Source organism: Ochotona curzoniae, unplaced genomic scaffold, assembly GCF_017591425.1.
Source record: "Ochotona curzoniae isolate NIBS_2020 unplaced genomic scaffold, NIBS_Ocur_1.0 scaffold_3835, whole genome shotgun sequence".
NCBI lineage: Eukaryota > Metazoa > Chordata > Mammalia > Lagomorpha > Ochotonidae > Ochotona > Ochotona curzoniae.
This window is the reverse complement of record NW_024467114.1, coordinates 13354991-13379340: the sequence shown is the minus strand read 5'-3', so window position 1 is coordinate 13379340 and position 24350 is coordinate 13354991. Positions and strand designations below refer to the sequence as shown.

General features: G+C 39.4%; 1 protein-coding gene across 1 annotated transcript in view; it reads right to left on the bottom strand.

Annotated features, from left to right (window-relative positions):
* Window positions 1-230: 230 nt before the first annotated feature.
* NXPH1 (neurexophilin 1) overlaps window positions 231-24350 on the bottom strand; it is a 246766-nt gene continuing 222646 nt past the window's right edge. The window contains exon 3 of the mRNA XM_040964954.1: window positions 231-2171. Coding sequence (XP_040820888.1) covers window positions 1410-2171 — 762 coding nt within the window. The 3' untranslated portion in view covers window positions 231-1409. The remainder of the gene's footprint in view (window positions 2172-24350) is intronic.

Sequence of the window (24350 nt, the reverse complement as noted above, 5' to 3'; positions counted from 1 at the left end):
TTTCAGTATTCTGGAATGAATAAACCAAAAATGTGTTTAATGTCATCTGCCACAACTGTTTCTTCGATTTGAGAATGAAACTCTTAAGTTATTTTGACTGGACCTCTAATAGCAATTTAGACAGTTCTGCACAAAATCAGAGACATGAAAATGATAAGGCATGATTGTATTCCAGCACATTCTTCTTGTCAGAACCATTTAAATCACCATCTTACACAAGTACATATTGAAACTCAACTTTTAAGTGTTTATTTTATGTACAATTCATTTTATCCAGAAATAAAGTATCTAAATACAGACAGACTGTAATGTTGTATATGTATAGCTTTCAACAATACTTGAGCTGAATAAATGCTTTGTACATTAATTTTGTCTTTTTAAATGGAGTTCACAGCTACATTGATAAAATGGGTTCCTCATATCCTTTTTTTTCTTTTTTAACCAATGACAAGCAGAGTGACAATTACAATTTAATATTAATAAGCAGCTCAAATAACACTTGGTTAAACTATGTACAATACAAACCATTCATACAAATGAAGACTAGGATATTGAATTTGTTACAATATGGGTAGTAAAGATAAGACAGACACTTTTAACTTACATGGTGTCTGTCAGGCATTTCCCTTCTTATTTAAGGATCAGAACTTGTTTTAAGCAGCCTTAGCTGTTCTTGACTTTGCCAAAGTCCAGACTGGTGATGAAAGCTGCAATCCCAACATAGGCCCACATGTAAATTCCAAATGTTTGCTCATCTTTACTGAGAACAGGTTCCCTCCATAGGAAAAAAAAAAAGCCATCTTATATCACCTTGAATGTGCCTACTAGATGCTGGGAAAAAGTTACTACATTTTGCTGTGTTCATAAAATAAAGAATACTGAGCTCTAAGACACATTTTCCATTTTAACAAGCATATACTCCTACAGTAGTATTTACCAGTACAGCTACTCCAAGCAGTAGGAATGCATGAGTGGGGGCATTGGTTAGCATGAACTGGAGACTTTCAGAGACTTGCATACAGTGAGTGCTAGACACCTTCTCTGGTTAATCCTTTTGTTTCATGACAGTGGATCCTGAACCGCTGAGTCAGACAGTGAAAGCCCTCTCAACAGGAATCATGACAGATGCAGCTGAAATGTGCACAGGTGTGTGTTGGGGTACTTCTAGATGTGAGAGCATATCTACGAGTGTGACATCAGAATCTGTGATTTACAACTCTACTGAGAGATGAAGCTGACTGGGCAGAAAGAACATCGGGTTATTTTCTGTTAGCGTGTTTGCAGCCAGTTGACGAGAGCAGCAGTGTAGACACATTCCAGGCAACAGATACGCCCTTCCTCTTTGAGGTGACAGCCCTATCATGTGACCTTTAATTCCACAGGCTTCAGTCTCACCCCCTTGTTCATCCTCATCCTGAAGGGAAGTAGGGTGTGTCACTGTGGTAGTTGTAGTCGGGGCACACTTTCTGTACTAGTTTATAATCTGTACTATAAAAGGAAATGTAAATACAGATCACCTTAAAGGGCTTGGAGCAGAGCCAGGACACATGACTTTGGGTCTGCTCCTGGTAACAGGTTTTTGAAGGGTCATAGTTGCAGAGTGTGTTCTTGGTAGCCTTGTCAACCTTTTCATATTCGATGCGGCAGTTGAAGGACTTAGAATCTTTGGCATCAATCACGGTTTGTTGTGCCAAGTCGAATTCCACGATTTTTGTAGGGGGCACCAGGCTGACAGATACATTCCCTTGACCGGTGGAATTGTGCCTGAAATAAACGCTGAACGTCCCATTGCCATGATCTACAATTTTCCCAGTTATTAACAGGTTTAGCTTCACTGTTTTGATGTTGGAATGAAAATCACCCCATCCAAACATTTTCTTAAACTTGCCTGTCTTAACTATGGGCCTCCTCTTGGCCCTGGGCCGAGGCTCTTGAAGGTCCGTGGAGTTCCTCAGCCAGTCCCAGAGGTCTTGCTCAGAGTAAGGTTCTGGGGTGTCATAGCGCAGGTCCAAATCTGTATCATTTTCTTTCCCACGGAAAGTCTGTGACAGGAGCCGGCTGATAGATAAGTCTTTGCTGCTTTCTGTCCATATGTGCTTTAGTGTGGATTTGCTACTTCCTGATTTCAGAAGGTCTGATTTCCCACCGTTCGTTAAATTGGCACCTGTGACCTGAAAACAGAGAAGAAGATCTGCATTTATATCTCTGCCTCTTTGAACATTCAATACCCAGATCCAAGTCCTTACTCAGAGGCTCAGAATTAAATATGACACATTTTAAAGGTGCCTTTAACATCTGGACAGTATTTATTAAGATGTGATAAAACATCACTTCTATTTTTATATAACAATGGAAAAGAGGAGGCATGGGTAGACAAAACCCAGAAAACAGGATCTAAAGATTTGTATAAAAACATTGACTAATGGAGGAAAAGTTCACTTTGTATGAGTAATCCAAACAAAATTCAAATAAAACAAGCCAAAGTGATGATTCCTTAGCACAAAAGTACCAATGCTTCTGAAATATTTTATAAACCACTGCTTACCTATTTCAAAATAATGATTCTATAAATAGTTGTCAATTGAAACTCAACAGACTTGACGGAATTAGAAGACTTAGTTTTGCAGAGACACTAGCATGTTGTAACCAATCAAACCAACATAATAATTTAGTGTCACTGATCAAAGGCAAGGGATATATTGTACATACTGCATTTTTTTTTTAAATCTGAAAGATCTGAAGATGTGGCCTAGGAAAAGGAAGATAAATGACAGCATCTAATAAACAGTGTTTTCTTGGGATTTCAGTGTTGACTCTGAAGAGAATTAGACCCACAGGCACACCAGTGATTTAGGAAAATCCGTATCCACAAGTCGCCTCACTGGCCTGAAGCCAGAGCAACAAGTTTTCACTTGAACAGAAATCCCAGGGATGGGAGTGAACACAACCAAACAGGGAGTACAGAAAACCTGTTTAAAACCTGGACTGATTGGTGCTGGTGATGGCTGCTAAAGAGATTCATAGATGCCTACTACAAAGGCGACTGCCACAAGAAAATTCCACCCTCCTTGAGAACTTCCAGAAGTAAGACAATGAATTTTCAGGTTACACCCCTGGCGTTCTCTCCAAGCTCTAACTCTTCTAATATGTGTGTCTTTGATCAAGTGATTCAACCTCCCCTATGTCTGAATTTCCTATAACACAAAACTACTAATGGTGACTATCACACTGGGTTGCTATGAGGATTAAATGAGCTAACACATATAAAGCTTCTGTTATAGCGGCATTTATAAGGGCAGAGTTCATAAATTTAGTATAGTTAGAAATTTCAAGCTAATACATGCTGACAATTAATGAACACAGTCCACCAAGTGATATATGTGGGCACCTGATCTGAATAACTTAGCCCTGGTTTACACAGCCATGTGCTGGGACTCGGAACGCAACAGCATTCCCTCAGGAACATGGAAGTTGAGGCCTTGACAATCAAAGCTGAACAACTTCTCTTGAATGTAATCTTGTCTTTTTAAAATTTCATCAAGATGAAGGAGCTCTTCATTCCAAGCCAGCAAATACTCTATGGCTTGCTCAGTCCAGGCGAAGACAATGTGAGTGTCACGGGAATAGTCTTACCTGCAAAGGGATGTCTGACAAAGTGGACTCTTTTCAGGAAAGACCAAGCTTAAGAAACCCTGCCAAATTCATCCTCACACATGAATTTATTGCATCTAACATAAAATCAGATCTTAGATTTGCACCCAGAAAACTCTTGAGGCAGGCACCATAAAAGCTTTGTCAACTACTTCAGGATGTAAGCCCAGGTCCAGCTGCAGGTGCTATGGTTGGGAACGCAATATTGATAATTCAGGTAAAGAAGCAGAGAGCCATTGTGTATAGAGCTGGACAAAGGAGAGAGACAAATTACCAAAGGAGAATTAGACTTTAGGCATGCAATGGGTGCCTCTCAAAGGATGAACTTGCAGGTCCAGATCATAGCCATAGTGAGGTCATATCCAAGACAAGCAGAGACTAGCCACATGAATGAAGTCACTCAGCAAATTTGAGAACATCTTCTCCTCCTCAATAAACCATCAGCCTAGTGTGGGGTCAAAGGTAGCTACTAGCAGTATCACTACTGATTTGTGAAAAACTACAGGAAATCCAGAAAAAGTGCTCCTTGCTTCCAACTTTACTTCCCTTCCAGGTCCTTCAACTTATCTTGTGCTAACCCCTTGCATTGAAATCCCCCCTTCTGTTCTCCTGCACCCAAATGGGTTGCTTTAGTGGGAGGATTTTTTTTAAAGCAAAAATAATATTATTCCTGAGTAGATAAAATAGAGATGGAAAAATTATTTGGTGGATGTATTATGGAAAGAAATACATAAATTTGCAAAAGCCACAGCAAGAATTTCCACTATCCTTCCTTGCCTAATAACAAAGCAATGTCCACCGAGGTGATTTTTACTCTCATATCACGACTACCATAAGTTCCATCACCAACAGTATTTCATTATGATTATTTGGCCAATAGAAAGACTAAATTCACTAACTGAATGTAGTTCATTTTCAAATACAATATTTTTTATAGCACAGAGAAACAATGATGTTATATTTAAAACTAACATTGACAGAGAAGAGCTGTACAGGTTCTTTAGTTTTGAAGTTTTTCTTTGGGTCCAGTTAGATTTCTGTTTTGTTTTAATAAAATCTAACTGGTTAAACATTTCAATGTGTCCTTGCCTGATTTTATAAGCCTTATCCTTTATATAATTTCCGTATCCCATCATAATATAAAAGAAATAACTGCATAGCCTCTTCCATAATTTTTTCATGGGGCTGCATAGTTTTCCGTTACTTGGATGACAACAAGAATAACTGTAAGCGCGCATCCGGGAGGGTTTTGAATTTCTCTCTGAGTTTACACACACAGTAACACTGGAATGCTATCATGACACATTGGCCAATAAACCAATAATGCAATTGTCCCAAAGAATGAAACAGAAAGGAACTGACACGGCAATTTGCCAATAGCATTTAAAAGGTGAGAGAAAAATGAAAGTGTGATTTCAAGGAAGAAGACCCAATCTATTCAAAAAGGATACTGAGACAGTGATTCAACCACAGCCTCCCATTTTCAAATAGAAATTGCTTAGTTTTGAATTCTTTCTTCACAGCCCTAGCGCTGATGAGCGTAAGCTCTGGGGTCAGGCTCACTGAATCCCAGCCCAGAGTCTTGTCTTTAGCATCTGTGTGAAGTGGAAAAATCCTTTAAATTGTTCAAGAATCCATTTTTTCCCTTCTAGAGACTCTGAAGATTCAACTGATCATTCAAAGTATGAAGGACCTTTTAACTACATTGGATGATCAACATTGGTAATGCTAGCCATTAGCACCTTCAAATATTGTACCTCTAAATCCCATTACATCATAATTTATGTAAATGAATGACCTGGAATAGTATTTGAAAGTAGAGGCATTCATTTTTTTGTTTAAAAGGCCTCTAGCATAACCATAAAACATATCATTTAAAAAGAAAATGTAATAAGAGAAAGAATTAGAGGGAAATGAGTAAATATGCAAAACGTTTCGGTTAAGGGAAATGGAATAAGTTCTGGAGCTCTGTGGCACTTCTCTAACTTCCATCAATACTGTCTGATAAACTTACAATGTTGCTGAAAGGGGGTGGATCTTGGGTCAACATCTCCCTTACAGTATTGTGTATATATATAAAATATTTATGCATGTGTGTATAATATGTATATAAATACTATATACAAATACATATGATATATAAAACTGTATGTGATATGTATCTTATATACCATATATCTGCTATATATACTATATACAGTTTGTATATATATAATACAAACATATCATATATTACTTTATATATATATATAAAATATACTAAATTACCTTATACATGTGTACCTTATACCTACACACGTATACCACATTACCTTAAGGAAACCATTGACACGCATTGGACTCTAAATAAATGATGTGAGCTAAAACGTTAAAGGAAAATGGAAAGAAACAAAGTACCTGCTTTCTGAAGCCCCAGCCTAAAACCATGACAGGCTGCATGGGCAGTAAAACTCCATGTAACACAGAGTGAACACACGCAGCTGTGAAAGAGCTGCCATGGACACTGCATGTACATGCCTGCACTGATGTGAGATACTAAGCTGTGAGTGCTGTTGACAGTCAAGAAAATGTTCTGAAATATCTCAGTTTGGGTATAGGACCAAAGCAGATTTCAGCTGTCAGCATCAATACTATCTTGCATATCCCCATGTTGCTTCTCTTTCCTCTGTCTCAGGAAAGATGGGAGTACAGTAATATTTTTTTTTTTAAAGATTTATTTATTTATTTTTTTCATTGGAAAGGTGGATATACAGAGAGGAGAGACAGAGAGGAAGATCTTCCATCCGATGATTCACTCCCCAAGTGAGCCGCAACGGGCCGATACTATGCCGATCCGAAGCCAGGAGCCTCTTCCGGGTCTCCCACGCGGGTGCAGGGTCCCAAAGCTTTGGGCTGTCCTCGACTGCTTTCCCAGGCCACAGGCAGGGAGCTGGAAGGGAAGCGGGGCTGCCAGGATTAGAACCGGCGCCCATATGGGATCCCGGGCGTGCAAGGCGAGGACCTTTAACCACTTGCGCCACCGCGCCGGGCCCCCAGTAATATTTTTTAAAAAGAATATTAACCATCCTAACCGAGAGGTGATGTCCTTTATAAAAAGCTCCAGATTGGCTCATTATTAACAACAAAGCTAGGTCTTGTTTTACCAATTCAATAACTGTGTAGTTAAAAGCTGCTGACTCAAATAAAAAAAAAAACTAAGATAAATGACCCAGGGTTCTTACTCTCAAGAAGCTCACAGTCTCACAGGAGAGTCAATTATGCAAAACTCAGCGTGATGCTACCAGTAACATATGTGATATCCTAGAAGCCACAGTCAAAGCTGAAAGGTAGCAAAGACATACCAGAAGAGAAGATCTTTAGATCTGGAAAGATAAAAGAGGCTCGGGAGTTCTCCAGATGGAGATGGACCAGCTGAGTTCTTCCAAACATGAGACAAACAACTGTGCAAAAGCACAGCTTCTTGCTGTCTAACTACAACCCCATGTCCTTTGACAAACATCTCTCCATTCCCCCCAACCATAGCCTCCTGCAATCACCATTCGAGTTTGACTTCTTTGCACACTAACTTCAATATTCTGACCGTAACCAAAGGTAATGTGCATGTTACATAGCTCAATTTAACCATTCCATATTGTATCCACATCTCAAAACAGTATGCTGTATGCCATAAATATGAGGATATGTCAACAAGTTTGTGGACAGTGGAATTAAAAGAAAGATTCATTTTAATGGAAAAAAATTTGAAATGCAAGCATAACAGTTTGCTCATAACACACTTCTTCATTTATTTATGTAAAGTGAATGCATTTTATGTGTTTCATATATACAGTGTTAGGCCCAGAATGATAGCTCTCAATCATCATCCTCTCCCTTCATCTCTTTTTTTTTCTTTTAATATTTTTACAGTAACATACATTCCATTCATAGTCACCAGCTTGACCCTTGACTAGATAGAGAATCTATCAAAGGGGCCAGTGCTGTGGCTTCATGAATTGAGTTGCTACTCACAATGTCAGCATCCCCAAAAGGCACCACTTTGAGTCTCAACTGCTTCAACTCAGGTCCAACTCCCTACCAATGCATATGGGAAAGCAGTAGAGGATGGTCCAGATTTGGGGACATTAGCATCCTTGACTGAACAGGATGAAGCTTCTGGATCCTGGCATCAGCCTGGCCCAACTCTGGCCGTTGGGGGATCTGGGTAGTGAACAGGACAATATATATCCCCCCCCCTTTCTTTATCTGGAACTCTGGCTTTCAAAAACACAAAATAAATCTTTTAAAAAATCAGCATGCAGAAAGTAGGCATATAGACAAGAGCTATAAACAACAATCCAAGTCTAAGATGGCAATTTCACTATTATTTGTTAATTTTTAAAAACTTTTGAGGACTTTTCACATACTTAGTTTTTTACTTGACAAACTGGAAGAAATAGAGAAAGAGAAAAATTGCTTTTCTGCAGAACCTCAGAGTGCACTGCTAGGCACATTGAACAGAAGAACTTGCCCAAGGCTGGTAGATCTTGGAGGGGAGGAGGAGGCCAAATTGTGAAGGTCTTGTGGAGACATTTAGACTTAACCTTAGAGTTAATGGGGAATCAATACATTTTGGTTTGTTTTTGAGTAGATCATCATCCTGGTTTTAGAACAATCAACGAGTGAACACTGAGAGTTAGATTAACGTGGAGAGATTCTGTAGTACGTGATATTGTTTCAACAGCCCACTGAGCTGGCTGAAATGCTTCATCTAGCAGAGAAATGAACACACAAAGCTTTTAGCCTAGTGGTCAAGAAGACAGCTGACTCAAGGGACCCTATAGTAGAGCGCTTGAATTTGATATCCATCTTTGGCTCCTCAGTCTAATTCTCTGCATACACAGACCCTGGGAGCCAGGAGTCATGACTGGATCCTTGGCCCAACATGGGAGAATCGTGTGAGTTCCCAGGTTGAAGCTTCAACCTTCGCCTCACCCTGGCCATTGCAGGCATTTGGACTGTGAATCAGAAGATGGGTACACCCTTTCTTCACCCCTATCTGAAAAAAATATTTTAGAAGGAAAAACAGAGAAAGAGAAAATGAGCTTGAGATAAGTAGTGACAGACAAAATGTGGAAGGATATATTTAAGAGATATTTCAGAGGTGAGATGAACTTAATTTGATGATTTATTGACTGCAGCGAAATATCAAAACGTTGGTATTTAATGAGATTGCTTGCAACGGGAGAAATACATAATTAACAAGCTTGCTTGGAAGTGGAACTAAATCTCATATGATACTGTGGGTGGAAGTGTTTGCAAGTCATTTTGAGACTCTATCCAAAAGGAATTAGGCAATGCAGGTCTGATAAAATGAACAGAATGTCTAGAATCATAACTGCTTGAAAAGAAGCTTTCCAACTGATAACCCACTAGTATTTACTTTATTTCAGTCAAATTTCAGTAGTGTGAAGAGACCACTGAAAATAAAGAACAAAAGCAGTTAGCTAAGCATACCCTTTCCCAAAGGCACGCGGCTTCCGGCAATCTTAAATGTTTACGCAACTTTACTGTATTCTTGTACTCAAGTTAGCTTTCCTGTCTTCTGTAAAGGTTAGTCTTATATTTTAATTTAGTTTTTCACTCTCTGATTTCACTATCATTTCTTCTCTTTAAGAAATTTTTTTTAATTGGAAAATCAGATACATAGAGAGGAATAGAGACAGAGAGGAAGATCTTCCTTCCGCTGACTCACTTCCAAAGCAGCCGCAATGGCTGGTGCTGCCCTGATCTGAATCCAGGAGCCTGGAGCCTCCTCCAGGTCTCCTATTTGGGTGCAGAGTCCCAAGGCCTTAAGCCATCCTTGACTGCTTTCCCAGGCCACAGAGAGCTGATTGGGAAGTGTGGCTGCAGGGATTAGAGCCAGCGCCCATATGGGACCCCAGCATGTGCAAGGCGAGAACCTTTGCCATTAGGCTACCATGCCTGAAATGCTTTACCTGTTAACAGCTTTAATATTTGAAACACATACATGTAAACATGAAATTGAGACAGACACAGAGCCTTACCAAATAGCATCATTGTCAAAGAACATCTCACACCTGGAATAGCACCAAACATTGACTTTGCAATCATATTCTAAAATTTTATTGTAATGGTCACCTAAATACCTATGGATATGAGCACATACTAATAACGGACATCATAGGAACTATGGCATAAGGATGTGTGTGAATGGGGAAAAAAGGTAATAAGTTCTAATTAACCCAATTCTAAAATGTCAAAGTATTATGAATCTTTTTTTTTACAAGTAATAATTTCTTTTCTGTAACACAATGATGCCAACTGCACCAGCAACATCATTATGCATTTCAGAAGTCTTCAATGGCTGTTCCAAAAGTGCTGGTTCTCCAATCAAATCACGTCATTCCTGCCAATTAAATGCAGTGATTGTCTCATTGCTTTAGCAACTGCAAAGTGCCACAAAAATTCATTTTTAAAAAAGATTTATTTATTTATTTATTTATTATTTGGAGAGAAGTGGGGAGGAGGAACAGGGACAGAGATGCTCACGCTGCTGATTCACTCCCCAAATGGATACGACACCTGGGAACTGAGTCAGGCTGAAGCCAGGAACCCAAACGTCCAATGTGGTCTCCTGCGTAGGAGGCAGAGGCTCAAATACTGAAGCCATCTCCGTCTGCTTCCCAGGTACCTCAGAGCACAGTAGCCTGGACTCAAGGGGTCACTCCAAGAGGGATTTGGGTATTCCAAAAGTCAACATAACCCTTTGTACTACAGTATTTTTTTCATAAAGGTTGTTGGAATGACTAGGTAGGTACATGCATTTTAAAAAGTATGTTTCTTTTCAGAATGTCCAAAAATAGGAGCAAAGAAAAGCACTATTTTCTTCAACCTTAAACAAAGAGAGCACTTGGGTCTTACATAAAGGGAATGTACTTAGGACAAGATTTGTGCCTGGGGAGGGAGTGTAAATGACTATAGAGTGGTGACAGTGTGAGTATTGATGCCACGCTTTCTTTATCATATCTGACTATCACACATTCACAATTATTTCTCCCATGTCTTTTCATTATAAGCTTGCAATTATAATTCCAAAATACTTCTTTATAATATTGCTGAAACACCTCACTTCTTAAATTCACTGCCCCCTCACCAACAGCTCCATGAGATCTCACATACACGGACTCCATCTGCTAGGCAGGACTCCAGATGTTTGTGCATTTTTTATAACAGTAGAGAAATGCCTTTTAATTTTCATCAATCTATACATTTTCCTGCTCATCTATATAAATAATCTTAAAATTGCCACAGAAATTTTGCATTATTTCATCAATGGATACTTGAAGCCAAACAAAAATGTGAACAACATGATGCTTAAGCAATATCGCTCATCAGAGAATAACTAATCAACAAAATGGCTTTCCTCTGGCCTTACTCTATGTTTACAAAATCATGTCAGCAGATTTATGATTAGTTATGTGGAATACATGTTGCATAATATTAACCACCATTGCTTAAGAGCACACTATATCCAGGATATTGTAATTAGCATTAACATATGGCATATTATTTCAATTGAAACAAACACACACACACACATTCACTTGAACGTTGAGATTAATACTGCAATATTCAATGAGGATAAGGAAGCTCAAATAGAACTTGGCCCAGATCACGTCTTACTTGTTCCACGGTGTATGCCCTTTATGTTTGAACAACATTTAGCTAAGTAATTCTGCATTAATATATGCTTACAAATGCATTCTATATCTATAGGAATTTATGAAATAAACATTAAATGCCCTTCTTCATCATTACCCTCTATTTCATTCCAATTCAAGCTGTCTGTTCAAAGGTAAGATCTGTCAAAATGGTGATATTTAATGTTACTAAATATTTTACACACACACACCATCACATTTTATGAATACATATTTATCCAACTAAATATATCTTAGAAATGCATCCTTATAAAAAATCCAAATACATTATCTTTAATTTGTTTTAATTTTTATTGGAAAGGCAGATATACAGAGAGGAGGAGAGACAAAGAGGGAGATCTTCTGTCCAGGTCCACTTCCCAAGCAGCTGCAATGGCTGGAGCTGCGCCAATCTGAAGCCAGGAGCCCAGAGCTTCTTCCGGGACTCCCATGTTGGTGCAGGGTCACAATCTTTGGGCCAACCTGAACTGCTTTCCCAGGCCACAAACAGGGAGTTGGATGGAAAGTGGAGCTGCCGAGATTAAAACCTGTGTCCATATGGGATCTGGGCACTTTCAATGAGAGGACTTTAGCCGCTAGGCCATGGCACCAGGCCCCATCTTTAATTTTTAAATTTTATTTATTTATGGGCCCAGCGCAATGGTGCAGTGGTTAAGGTTCTCACCTTGCACGCCCGGGATCCCATATGGGCACCGGTTCTATCCCGGCAGCCCCGCTTCCCTTCCAGCTCCCTGCCTGTGGCCCGGGAAAGCAGTTGAGGACAGCCCAAAACTTTGAGACCCTGCACCCACGTGGGAGACCCGGAAGAGGCTCCTGGCTTCGGATCGGCATAGCATCGGCCCGTTGCGCTCACTTGGGGAGTGAATCATCAGACGGAAGATCTTCCTCTCTGTCTCTCCTCTCTGTATATCCGCCTTTCCAATAAAAACATAATAAAAATAAATATTTTTAAAAATTTATTTATTGAGAGGTATTTATTGAGAGGTAGGGAAATGGCCACAGTAAGATCAAGAAAAAGCCAAGAGCTGGGGACAGTTAAAGTCTGCACGAGGGTGGAAAGGGCACCATGACCAGGTTGGGTCTGCCTACTCCGGGCTACGAGTGTAACTTCCTGCAGTGAAGGGTGGCCCTCGTGCTTGTGTTCCTGCGGTGTGTATAGGAGACCTGTGTGGAGTTCCTGGTCCCTGGCTTCAGCCTGGCCCATTTTTAGGCATTTTAGGATGCTGCAGGCATTTATAGAGTGGGCCAAAAGATAGAAATTATCTCTCATTCCCTCTGTGTCTAGTTCTCATAAGGTAAAAAGTGGGAAAAAAAAAATTAAATGCCGCATTGGATGGAGGTAGATGTTTGGCACAGCATCCGCTAGCAGTCTCAGATCTGCTTCTAATTCTTGCTTGCTGCTAATGTGCACACTGGGAGGTAGTAGATGATGAGTCAAGTACTTGAATCCTAATATCAGTGTGCGAGACTCAGACTTAGTTCTGGGCTATCGCGTCAACCTGGACCAGCCCTGGCTGTTGCAGGCATCTGAGGAGGAAACCATCGTATGGAATATCTGTTCATCTGCGTTTTCATCCCTGCTGTTCAAATAAAAATAATTAAACAAACAAGTCAGTCAACATGTTAAAAGACTATTGCATTAGAGATTGCTTGTATCTAATGGATGATGATAGTTTTCCTTTGACACATTTTTTTCCACTATATTTCCTGAAAATGTCACTGGGCAAAAATAATTTGTGAATATTTGTGAACTATTGATCCTACTACTGACAAACAGAAATTTTCACCTTAGAAAATGTTTCCCCTGTCATTGTGTTTATTTTATAGGGACACATGAATACATGAAAGGGTTGTCAGACAGACACATCATGTTGATAATGCTGATGACAAGGGAAGACTCAACAGCACGCATGGCCCCAGTTAGTCTCTAAAAATATCACAGAAGATTAATCAGCCTTACAAAAGTTGCTTCTTAATAAGTATAGAAACTACCACCAACGGAGATAAAATAGCCTAACAAAAGCAGTATGTTTATATGTTTTTATATTATATTATATATAATTATATAATTGTTCCATATTTTGTATTCTAATTAACTATTGAAGATAGAAACTGTTCAGACCACTTCCAGTATAAAAGGGCCAGTTAATTGAACAACAGAAATATGAAAGCGCAAAGATCCTGGGAAGTGTTGGACACTGGGAACCTCCAGTTCCCAAAGTGGAGCAAATACAGTCTTCTGTTGTGGCAATGTTGAAGTAAAAGTAAAATCCAGTAGAGAGAATGGACTCCTCACACACAGAGCAAATTTTAGTAATCCTGAGTTTTCAGTCATATAAACTTATGACATTAGAGTTTAAGTATATTGGAATCATTCATTGGTCAGGTGTGGCCAAGACACGGTGAAAAGTACATCATGCTGAGAGCACCAGGACGTGCAGGGGGCTCTTTCACATCTCTCAGAAGAGGCACAGCTCCTGTACCCAATGAACTTTGAACACCACCAACTCATTGGAAAACTGGTCTCTGCAAAATTCCTGAACTAGCGTAACTTTTCCAAGTCTCTTCCCATAGGAAGATGGATATCCATTCTTTGACTATCAGTTCCTCCTTTGCAAAAATCCTAGTATCGTACACTACCACTCTGGATTTGACAAATCCCCAGCAGCTGCCAGCAGTGGAATCACATGTGGCTGCTTGCACAAGCCTGTAGCAGATCCAGCTTAGCTTTCCCACCATCCCTTTCCCCTCAGGCCCATCTTCTTGAGGTGCAGCTGTACAATCTCCTATTTTAGAGCCACAAATTGAAAAGATGTTCAGGCCAAGAAGCCTTGCAAACAAGTACAAAGACTCCTTCTAATTTTAGGTTCCATGGCTTAAAAGCAAGTCAGTTAGATATGAAAGTAAGCTGTGAGCCTGGTGTCCAAAAGGAGACTTGGTTCTTTTTGTTGTCAAGGAAACAGAATAAACAGTTCCACTAAATCAAAGAAGGCTACACATCCTAAGTTTATGTTAAATGACACAAGTCATGGAAAGCATGGGGAAAAAAAAACAGAGTCCATCAAGGAGGCAAACAAAACCTAAAGGTGCTATGAGAGGTAAAATAGAGAGACTGGATGAAAATGAGTGTGTAGGCAGTGCTCAGAGATTCCCTTAATCCTACTTTAATGTATTCTAAAATGGCTAACCCAGTAATGGTAGTATGTCCTACTATAATCGCCATGGATAGGAGATACCATGGGCAAACTGAAAGGCCAGGTCAGGGAGACACTCCTCCACGCATGTCTCTAGATTTAACTTCCCAATACTGAGAGCTTATTTATTACCCTTTTGGAAATTGCTGGGGAACATTCCAACTGCCACTAGAGGGCAACACAGGACATATGACCACTGCCTCAACTCATGGTGCTCAAATCAGACTGAACTGTGCCATTCAAGGTCCATGGAAAGAAGAGTGGCAGAGGCCGCCATGTTCACTGCTAGCTGCTGACCGAATCGGCCTCTGGGGCTACATCTGGGAGTTGCAGAGATCAGTAAGGAGGTGCGGCTCCTCAAGAAACTAAGAAGCTGTTGTGAGCCCTGCGTTGCTGATAGAGGATGCATTCAAGGATAAACAGATTCATATTTACTATTGGGAAGGTCATTCAAGTGAATGAAACTTAACTGGAAGATCAGTTAGCACTGCAGCCATGTGTCCAGCCTCATCTTGGCTACTCTCACCATTGATCTCAGGATTCTGCACACAGATGACTTTTCCACCTGCTCTCTTTCTTTTAATTGCAGGACCATGACATGTGTTGCTTGCCCTTCCTTGAAACTATTCTACTCATTCTCATCGGCTAAGCAACCCTCTCTTTACTTCCACAGGAATTGTGGATCCTCTCATATCATCCTGTACTACTCCTTTACATGCACACATAAATGTATACACCTCACAAGTATATTTTTCATGCATTTTCTCTGAACTTTAGGAAAACCTTCCATATATATATTCTTTTCTGGACTATCATCTCCATGAAAGAGCCTTCTAATATCTTACCAGTAGTCTTTACTCCACTTTCTATAATGCCACAGAGGAAGTCAGCACTCTACCAACACTAGTTGCATGAATAAATGCATGTTTGGATTGAGAGCCTATTTGCAAATAATGATATTACCTTGCAGATAAGCTTGCCCCATAAGCAGATAACCAGCTCACTCTGGCATAGATAAATGTGTTTCTGTTCTAATCCTCCATGGCAGCTTTGTATCACTCTATCAACATTTACCGTGATGCAAGAGAAATTATAATATTTTTTTACAGGATATTACAATTGATCAGGAATGTTACTTCAAAACTCCCCCTACAAAGAACAATCTTACTTATTGAGAACAAAGTGAATATGAGCAAAAATGATCCATATAAACATAAATCTTTATTTGGGGGCATTGAAAAACATTTACAAAGCTTGAATGAAACAATGAGTATGGTCTTTCAGTTGACAAGAAAGTTAGCCTCATGTAATGGATATTTTTCTGGAATTCTAGAACTTTGATCCTAAGACAGTAGTGAAGGAATCACTCATGGGATTCTGGAGAAAAATACCCCTTGAATAAAAGCCTGCCAAATGTCCTGGGGACATTTTCTTTGCAGCATTCAAGTGGGCACTGATATCGACAAAGAATTGTCTTGAAACACACAGGACATGAGTTAACTTCTTTGTACAAAAGCTCATTTTGTAGGGAAATGCAGTGGTATTTATAAAATGTGAAGCAATACAACCAAGTTTTATGCATATGTTTCTAAAGGCTTTCCATGGGGCATAAAGTCCATCCATTAACAGCACAAGTTAAAATACGAAAACATTAGTCTTGAAGGCATTGCTGGCTTTATTCCAGACCTGACAAAGTGTCAAGAATAAACACAGTTTGACTGTGACACTTGTGCTATGTTCTGTGCTCGAAACAGCATGACTGTGGAGAGTTAGAGTCACAAAACTTGCAAAATCAAAGGAGCCTTAGAAAGTATTGTACCTTGGGAATAGGACCCCCTTAGGACTGAAATAACTTACATGAGGCTACCTCAATGGTTAGCAGAAGAATCAAAGTTGTGGTGAATCTTTCTCGTAGCCCCAATCCTCTTGGTTTCCAAGGTTTTCCTTCATAGAGTCCATGTACTTAATTTCTCCTTCAGAGTTTGCCAAGTCTCTAATCCCTAACCCTAACCCTAACCCTAATCCTAACCCTAAAACCGAATCTCTGGAAAACAGTGTGTCACTGCCAAATAAGACTAGCTCATCATGTCTGAAGGGTTCTTATACTTGTGGGGGTAAAAAAAAAAAGAGTTGGTGGCAAGGGGTTGGGGTATGAGAAATGAGGCAACATTTGCAAACCCTACAACAAAAAGCTGTGAGCCAGGTGCACTGTGACTACAGCTCAGGGTCCCCGTGTTAAGTGTGGGAACAGATTTGTTCTCAGCCCTAGCCAGGTTCAGGCTGTGTAGGAGAGGAGAACCGATGTGACAGAAGCACAACCACAGAGTTTGCATTTAAACATGGCCACCCACAGAGAATTCCTCCTCAGGCCCTGAAAAGGGTTTCCTATTTGCTCCAAATATCAGCATTAGTCCCTAGTTTTAATATTCATTTTTAAAAGGGAAAGTGAAAGCAGGAGATAGATAATTCCATCCCAAATGAACTATCATACAATAAATACATAACATCAGCAAAATGTGGCTAACTATGATTTGTAAATTTTCCACGAATTATGCCAGGGGCAATATTTTATTCACTTTTATATCCATCTCTTATTGATCAAGGTCATAGTATTTTGGAGCCTCCTTCATGTTACAAACCTTAAAAATCAGTTGATTCTTCAATGGAATTATTAAAGCAAACTGCACTTAATATGAGCTGCAGTACACACCATGGAACCTTTCAGAAAAGTAATACTGACAGTGGTATGCACTTGATACTGAATGGTATATTCTAAGTATGTCCTGATTTCCTTTTCTGCCAAAATGTTCATCTCATAGTTTTATATGATATCAAACACGGTGTGACATCAGGTGTGTCTCTCAAAGAGGTGGGTTTTATTATAGATAAGCAATGCCATATTCCTCTGAGCAATCTTGGTCCCTTAAATAACAATTCATCCTAATTTGATTCTGCACAGGAAATAATTTTATAGGTTTTATTTTTATGTAATTTACAGAAAGTTATTTAAAAACCCATGTGTCCCCTCACTTAGCTACCAAGATTCACTAATTAATTTCATTTGATTGTCTGATACCGCATTGTTTTACCCTGTTGTCCATGTGTATGTGACTATCTCAGAAAGTTCGTTAAAATGAAAATGTTTTGGCTGAAGATTTTTGAAAACCTATGCATAGCTTTTTTTAATAATATGAATTTTATGAACATTCTGCATCCCCCTGATATGCCTCAAGATATTTTTGCATTACAATAATAATCTAATTCCATTTCACCTTCCTGAAGTACTCTCATTTTGTGTGTGCATCCGTGTGCTGTGTGTATTTTTTCTGAGCCATTTTGAGTGTCCAGTGGAGACATTATACCCACTCACACTTATGAAGGTCCAGGAAGTAGTTTCTATAAAAACATACAATCTCTCACATAACCACAATATAACTCCCAAAATGGAGAAATTCAACCTTGATATATTATTATAATCCAATTCATAGTCAGTACTCATATGCCAGATGCTATATTGTTTACAGCTTTTTATGTTGAGTCATTTTCCTGGTCCGGGATCCAATCTAGAATAATGGAATGGATTTAGACACAGCAGCACTTGAATACACTTCCTATCTCTTTCTCATCCTTCACCTCTTTGAAGAATAGTCAAGTTAATTTATCAAATGTGCTTCAATTTGTGTTGCACTTATGTGCACTGAAAATCACCCGATTATGAATTTCTAGAACTTCATGTTGACAAAGATGACAGTTGAAAATGTATATTTCTTCTATTGAGAGTATAGAAAGGAACACTTTTAGTAAAGAGAAAATAATATGTACTAGTATGCTATATACCATGCTAAATCAAAGCCTTGTAATTCATTTAGACTATTAATATAATTTCACAGATAATCAGTTTGCATTATATACAATTTTTCCTATTAATAATAAACTCATTAAGTCTTTTCATTTTGTGGGCTCTTTCATTTCACATTTTGTTCTAATGAGGCTAATATTTTAAAACATCTATTTGCTAGTTTCACTAAATTTATCTATTAGTTTTAGGCCAGCATTCTTTTGTTTAAACAAAAGGGGTTTTAAGCTAATATTTTCACAGTGTTGGTCATTCCCATCACACACGTGCAGGCCATAGGAGTGACTTGATTTCAAACAAGTTTCCTGGGTTTACATGCTTGTCGTGACAGGATGCCTAAGAGACTTCCTGAAAGTCACACATCCAGCAAGCAGGTCCTGCCTTGGCTCTTCTGATATAAAAAAAAAAAAATTGCATTACTACTGTTCTGCCATTTACAAAAGAAAAGTGGTCGTGCTATCTAAAAATATATAAAATTTGTTCAGTCCCTTGAATGAGTATAAGCCAAGGATGGACACTTGATCAAACTTGAGGAATTACCTTTGGGCTACAATCCTGGATGTGGAACTTCAAGTTCAAGCCTAACTTCAACCTTCAGTCTCCAGAAGGATTTGGCAAGCAGATCACATTGTTTATAATACACAGGAGCTCAAGCATACAGTTACCCAAGAATCCCAGCAAAGCCTTCATGGCCAAATGATATTTAACGGCAAGGATACAATCTTGAACCTAAATTTTTTCATTCCAAACTAGAGGTAGTCCTACTCTTGTTCCAGTATTATTATGAGAGTTAAAGACAATATATGTGAGGTATTTCTTGTTAGTAATTGGCAAGTTTAATGATACTTATTTTGTGTCATCAAGACAGCTGTATCGATTAGTGTAGCGAACACTGTATGACAGCATATTGTTTCCAAAAAAAATAAAATTCATGCAGAAAAATTGTACATTTTACATAGTGTGGCACAGTGGAAAGGGCACATATTAAAAACAAACAGAAAAGAAGAAAAAACCCAACTGCAGATTCTCACATCTTGCTCTTAAGCAGATGTTCTAGTCTGTGGAGTTGCCTAAATGGGGACTTTCCAGGTCATTTTGGCAGCCATGGAACTGATACCTTTAAAAGATCATTATGCTCTTAATTTAACTGAAAAATACTAGTTTTAGAATACAAAATTACAGCAGTGTACACCAATTTTTTGTCTTCGTCACACATGAGGAGAAAATACTATCCAATGTCCTCATCAGGGCTGCACTATCCAAGTCATGACATTTTTGATCTATGTTTTGCAGAGCATCCCATTAGAGTGCCAGAGAAGCCCTTCCTTTCTATTTTGTCAACGACACCTTTGCTGGCCCGGAGCCATCACCAGCTCTCAGAGCACTGAACCATGAAGCAATATCCATGTAACTAGGCCAAATAGGCCATGACCTGACAGGTTGTAAAGCAGTCATTATCTACTATTAAGTCTGAAATCTGCACTTTGCATATTAAAATAACTATCCAGTTGTGCTATGGAGGTGTATCTGCCAAATGAATAATTAGATTTTTAGGAGACTAAAAAGGAGATCAAAATGCTTTCTACTGTGCCAAAAACAAAGTCAATTCAGATTTTATTTTCTCTCCTCCCATGTTTTTATCCTTACTTTCTGGCAGCCAAACCAAAAATATTTCAAAACAGATAAATACACTTTTGTGGCAGAATTTACAGTGTCAAACCAAGTCTGGGCTGATGTTATGTATTTCGAGTGCCAATGCCTTCTGTGCATGAACTGCAGGTTGCTTTCTCATACAGTCGGGTAGAAAGCTGTAGATGGTTGGCACCTAATATTTGCTTTGTTTGGTGGATGTGATTACAAAGAGAATTTTATAAAATGTAAAATGACTGAATGAGCCACTTAAATGTCAAAGCTCAGAAGAGATTTGCTTTTGTGGTTTATAATTTAAGTGGTGTTTCTTCTCTACTCCCTGGAGATGTCTAAGTAACTCATTTCACACAGCTTTAACGGTAGATATGCAAGCGACTTTAGGAAGATTTGGAATAGGATTGAAATGTAACTATATAAAATATCCTATTAACTCTTGCCCCCTGTTTTACATTTTGAAGAAGATTTTAAACTCAACTCTTGAAGCTCAGTACCTATGATGTCATTAAATATTTTTCACTCCAGTGCATTGTAGTTCTAGAAAATTTGCAACTATTCTTTTCAGCAGGGGATTAAACTTTCAGGGAATAAATTAAATTGGGTTAAAATGTCTAACAGAGTTTTCAGATGAGTGCTTTATTCAAGTAGCACAGAGACATGTTAACTTTGAAATGAAGCTCTAGTTAGGTAAATAATGTTTTTCAAGAACCAATTGCTTGGGTGTTACACTGCTCTAAGCCTACTTTATTAATGTTGGTTTGCAATCTTCAGCACAGGTGCAGAAAGGAATTCTAAATGCAATTAAGGCTGAGCTAGAAGGCCACACAACTATGTTTTAATCAAAAGCTGAGTTCAAGCCTGCTTTACATATAATATGTACAAAGAAAAATCTTTCACATTAAATACAACTGCATAAATACTCTATTTTGAGAGAGCTAATGCAGTTTGAAGAAGAAATGCAAAGGAAGAACAGTTCCACATCACGAAGGATGTTACAAGTACCTGAAGAAATACGAAGCCAAGAATACATCAATGTATTGTTGAGTCTCAGCAGATGTAGCTTTTAAAACCAATTGGTCAAGGCAAAATGAATGTATATTTACATGGGTCTGCATGTTTGTGTGTGTATATAGATATTTTGTGTGTATGTGTGTTTATATGTGTACTATATATGTATATATACACACACACAAATATGACCAACTCTTTAAAATTGTATGATTAAATATTATGAAAATCTAACATCTTTATGCTCAAAGCGATTTTAAACTAGGCATGAATGTTATGAAAGAGATTTACTTTGACTTATTAATGATTTTTTTTATGTATTTAGTGGAAAGGCAGTGACAGAGCAAGGAGGGACTGCAAGGCTAAGGAAACTGAGCTTTCATCCACTGGTTCACTCCGTGAAGTGCTGTAAACAGCCACGACCAGGCCAGGCTCAAGACAGCAGCCAGGACTCCAACCAGTACTCCAATATGCAAGGCAAGCACATTTCACAACTCTGATGCCCACTTTGTAATTATTAAATCATATTCGCAGGTAGTAGCAAAATTAGTTCATTACACTCTTGTGTGCCAGGAAGGAGCTATGAACTTGAGTTTGACCTAGCAGTAGCATGCAGGCTTTTAGGGAATAAACCAACAGATGGAAGATTTTCTCTCCGTTTTGATTTGCCCTTCATTTAACTAAGCAGTACATAAATTTTCATATTTCTGACTAATTCAATGATGTTGTTTCAAATATTTTTCAGATACATTGGAGGCATTAAAATCCACAGTTCCAGCAATGTTTTGCAGTTTCACTCACTGAGGAGGGAACGAAGACAAAAACAAAAAAATTAGGGAAAAGTGGGTGAGATCACTGTTTCCAAATTTTTTGTTCTTTCTGTATCTAGGGGGAGCAGAGAGATAAGAGGAGAAGCCATACCCAGCTTCCCAACCGCCTCAGATCTGGGGATGAGGAATGGCCACCCCATGTCATCCGCGGGTCCCAATGGACTGCCATATCCTGCATGTACATCTGGGTATGCCAGCTTTTGCTCCACCATTGAGGAGACCCAGTTCTGGCACATGTGCTCCATGGTCAGGCAACAGATCCTGTGGTTCTCCCCATGTTTGGAGTTCTGAGTCCAGTGGTTGAGTTGGTGGTAGGGTATAGGATCCTCAAAACAACCTTGTCTGAAGTGATCCCAGACCTGACTCTTGTGTATGCTCGCCAGTACATGATTTGGCTCCATCCATCACCCACATCAGCCTATGCACACACTGGTAGATGGAATTGCTGAGTCAGTCCTGTCTCCAGATCTGTTTCTTGTAAACCAAAAAGATATTGTAACCCAGCCCAACCCTGCCTAGCACACACTCCGTCTTCACAAACACCAGGGGGAGCTGCAGCCTAACTGGAGCAACCCCCAAATAACCCCCACTAACCAGCCCCAGCTCTGGTTCCTGTGCTTGCCAATGTTTAGCAGTCTGGTACAGTTTGTCCCACATCCTACTCAGCTCTGACACATGTCAATGGGCACTGCCTAGCTCAACCAACCCAACCCAACTATCCAGCCCATTCTCATGCCAATGTATGTCACAACCTGTCTAGCCAGCCTGCCCTCAGCCCTGGTTCTCATGCTAACCAGTGGGAGCTGCAACCTACCAAAGAGATACCCACAGTCTACCTACTTGGCCCACTCCCAGTGCCAAATCTTTCACTTTCCAGGTGGTTTTGCAGTCTAGCTTAACAGGATTTGCCCACGGTCCCAGAATTTTCCAGCTGATGCTGCAACAAAGTCCAATCTGCCTGTATTTATTCTGCCTATGCATGCACTAGTGGGTACAGTCACTTAATCCAGCCTAGTTCTCACCTCCAGAGACTGTATCCTGACAGAGGAGTTTCCTCAAGATCTTCTATCAGGTCTCCTCCCACTGGTATATTTTGTGCATACTAGTGGGTCGTTGGCTCAGACTGACTTAGTCTATCCTGTAATGGAAGGAACAGTGGCCTTGCCCAACCGGCCCACACCCATTCCAGTTCTTATTGTCATGTGCTACATCCCAGCCAGAGCTGGTCCACACCCAGACGCAGCTCTCATGTGGTTCAGCAGGTACTGAGACAGTCCAGTACATCTTACATCCTCCCTACATCTCACAAGCTCTAGCAGGTGCTAGAGTCTAGCCAGTCTGGCACCCTTCCCAGATCGCAAGGGACACTGCAGTCATGCCCAGCCCAGATCACTGCCTCAATTCCAGCTCTTGCACTCACAAGTGGGAACAACAACCCCTTAGCTCCCCAACCAGATCTATTTTGAGCCACAGATCTTGTGCATGCCAGTGGTTGCTCTGACCCAGCCCAGCATAGACCATAACCCATCTTGGCCTTTGCCATTGGATGCTGCATCCTGCCTCAGTCTAGCTTGCCCCGCGTTCCAATTCTCACTAATGTGCTGCCGCCTAGTCCTGCCCAGTCTGCTTACATCCCCGGCTCATGCAAACTGGTTGGTGCGATTTCCTAGCCCAGCATCATCACACTCCAGCCTGGCTCCTGCACATGCCCTACCCAGTCTGCCCATCTCCAGAACCAACCCAGACACTTGCTGACAGTTGGGAGTTTCAAATAAAAATGAATAAATATTTTTAAAAAATCCAAAAAGCAATTGCAAACTACATTGGATAATTGTGACTTTCAGTTCTGTATGAGTTCAATTTTTATATTTTTCCTAATTCTGCTTTCTCCAATAAAACTTTTATTTTTTCAACAACAATAGAAAAAAATAAGGTAGAGAACTGTGATTGAAAATCGTAAATATGCCAAATATTATTAATGCCGTCATGAACAGGATGGCCAATCTTCCTGTTTGATTCCTTCTCAGCCAAATTATAGATGTTGATAATGTAATCCAAATGGTTGACACAAGCAGCAAAGGAGATAATGTTTCTAAAGTATTCAGTTTAGAGATGTTATCATTATCTTAGAGAACTTTCTTATTCTTTCAGAAATCGCTGCTTGAATTTTTTATTTCATTCCTAGACAAAAAGGTCAAACTCTGTCACTTTTCTAATTCTGTTATTATTTGCTGACTCTTTGAAGAAGTTTGAACTGTTTGCCTATTTGCCAGAAAAGTTGGTTTACTTTACTATCTTAGAGTATCAGGAGGATGTAGTAAAATTAAATCTGGTGAGATTGTGATAGTTGCTGACACATAGATTTATTATCTGGATGAGATACTTAATGTATACGTAATCTAAAAAAAAAAGCATCCTTGTTAAAATATTGGTAGCTTTCTGG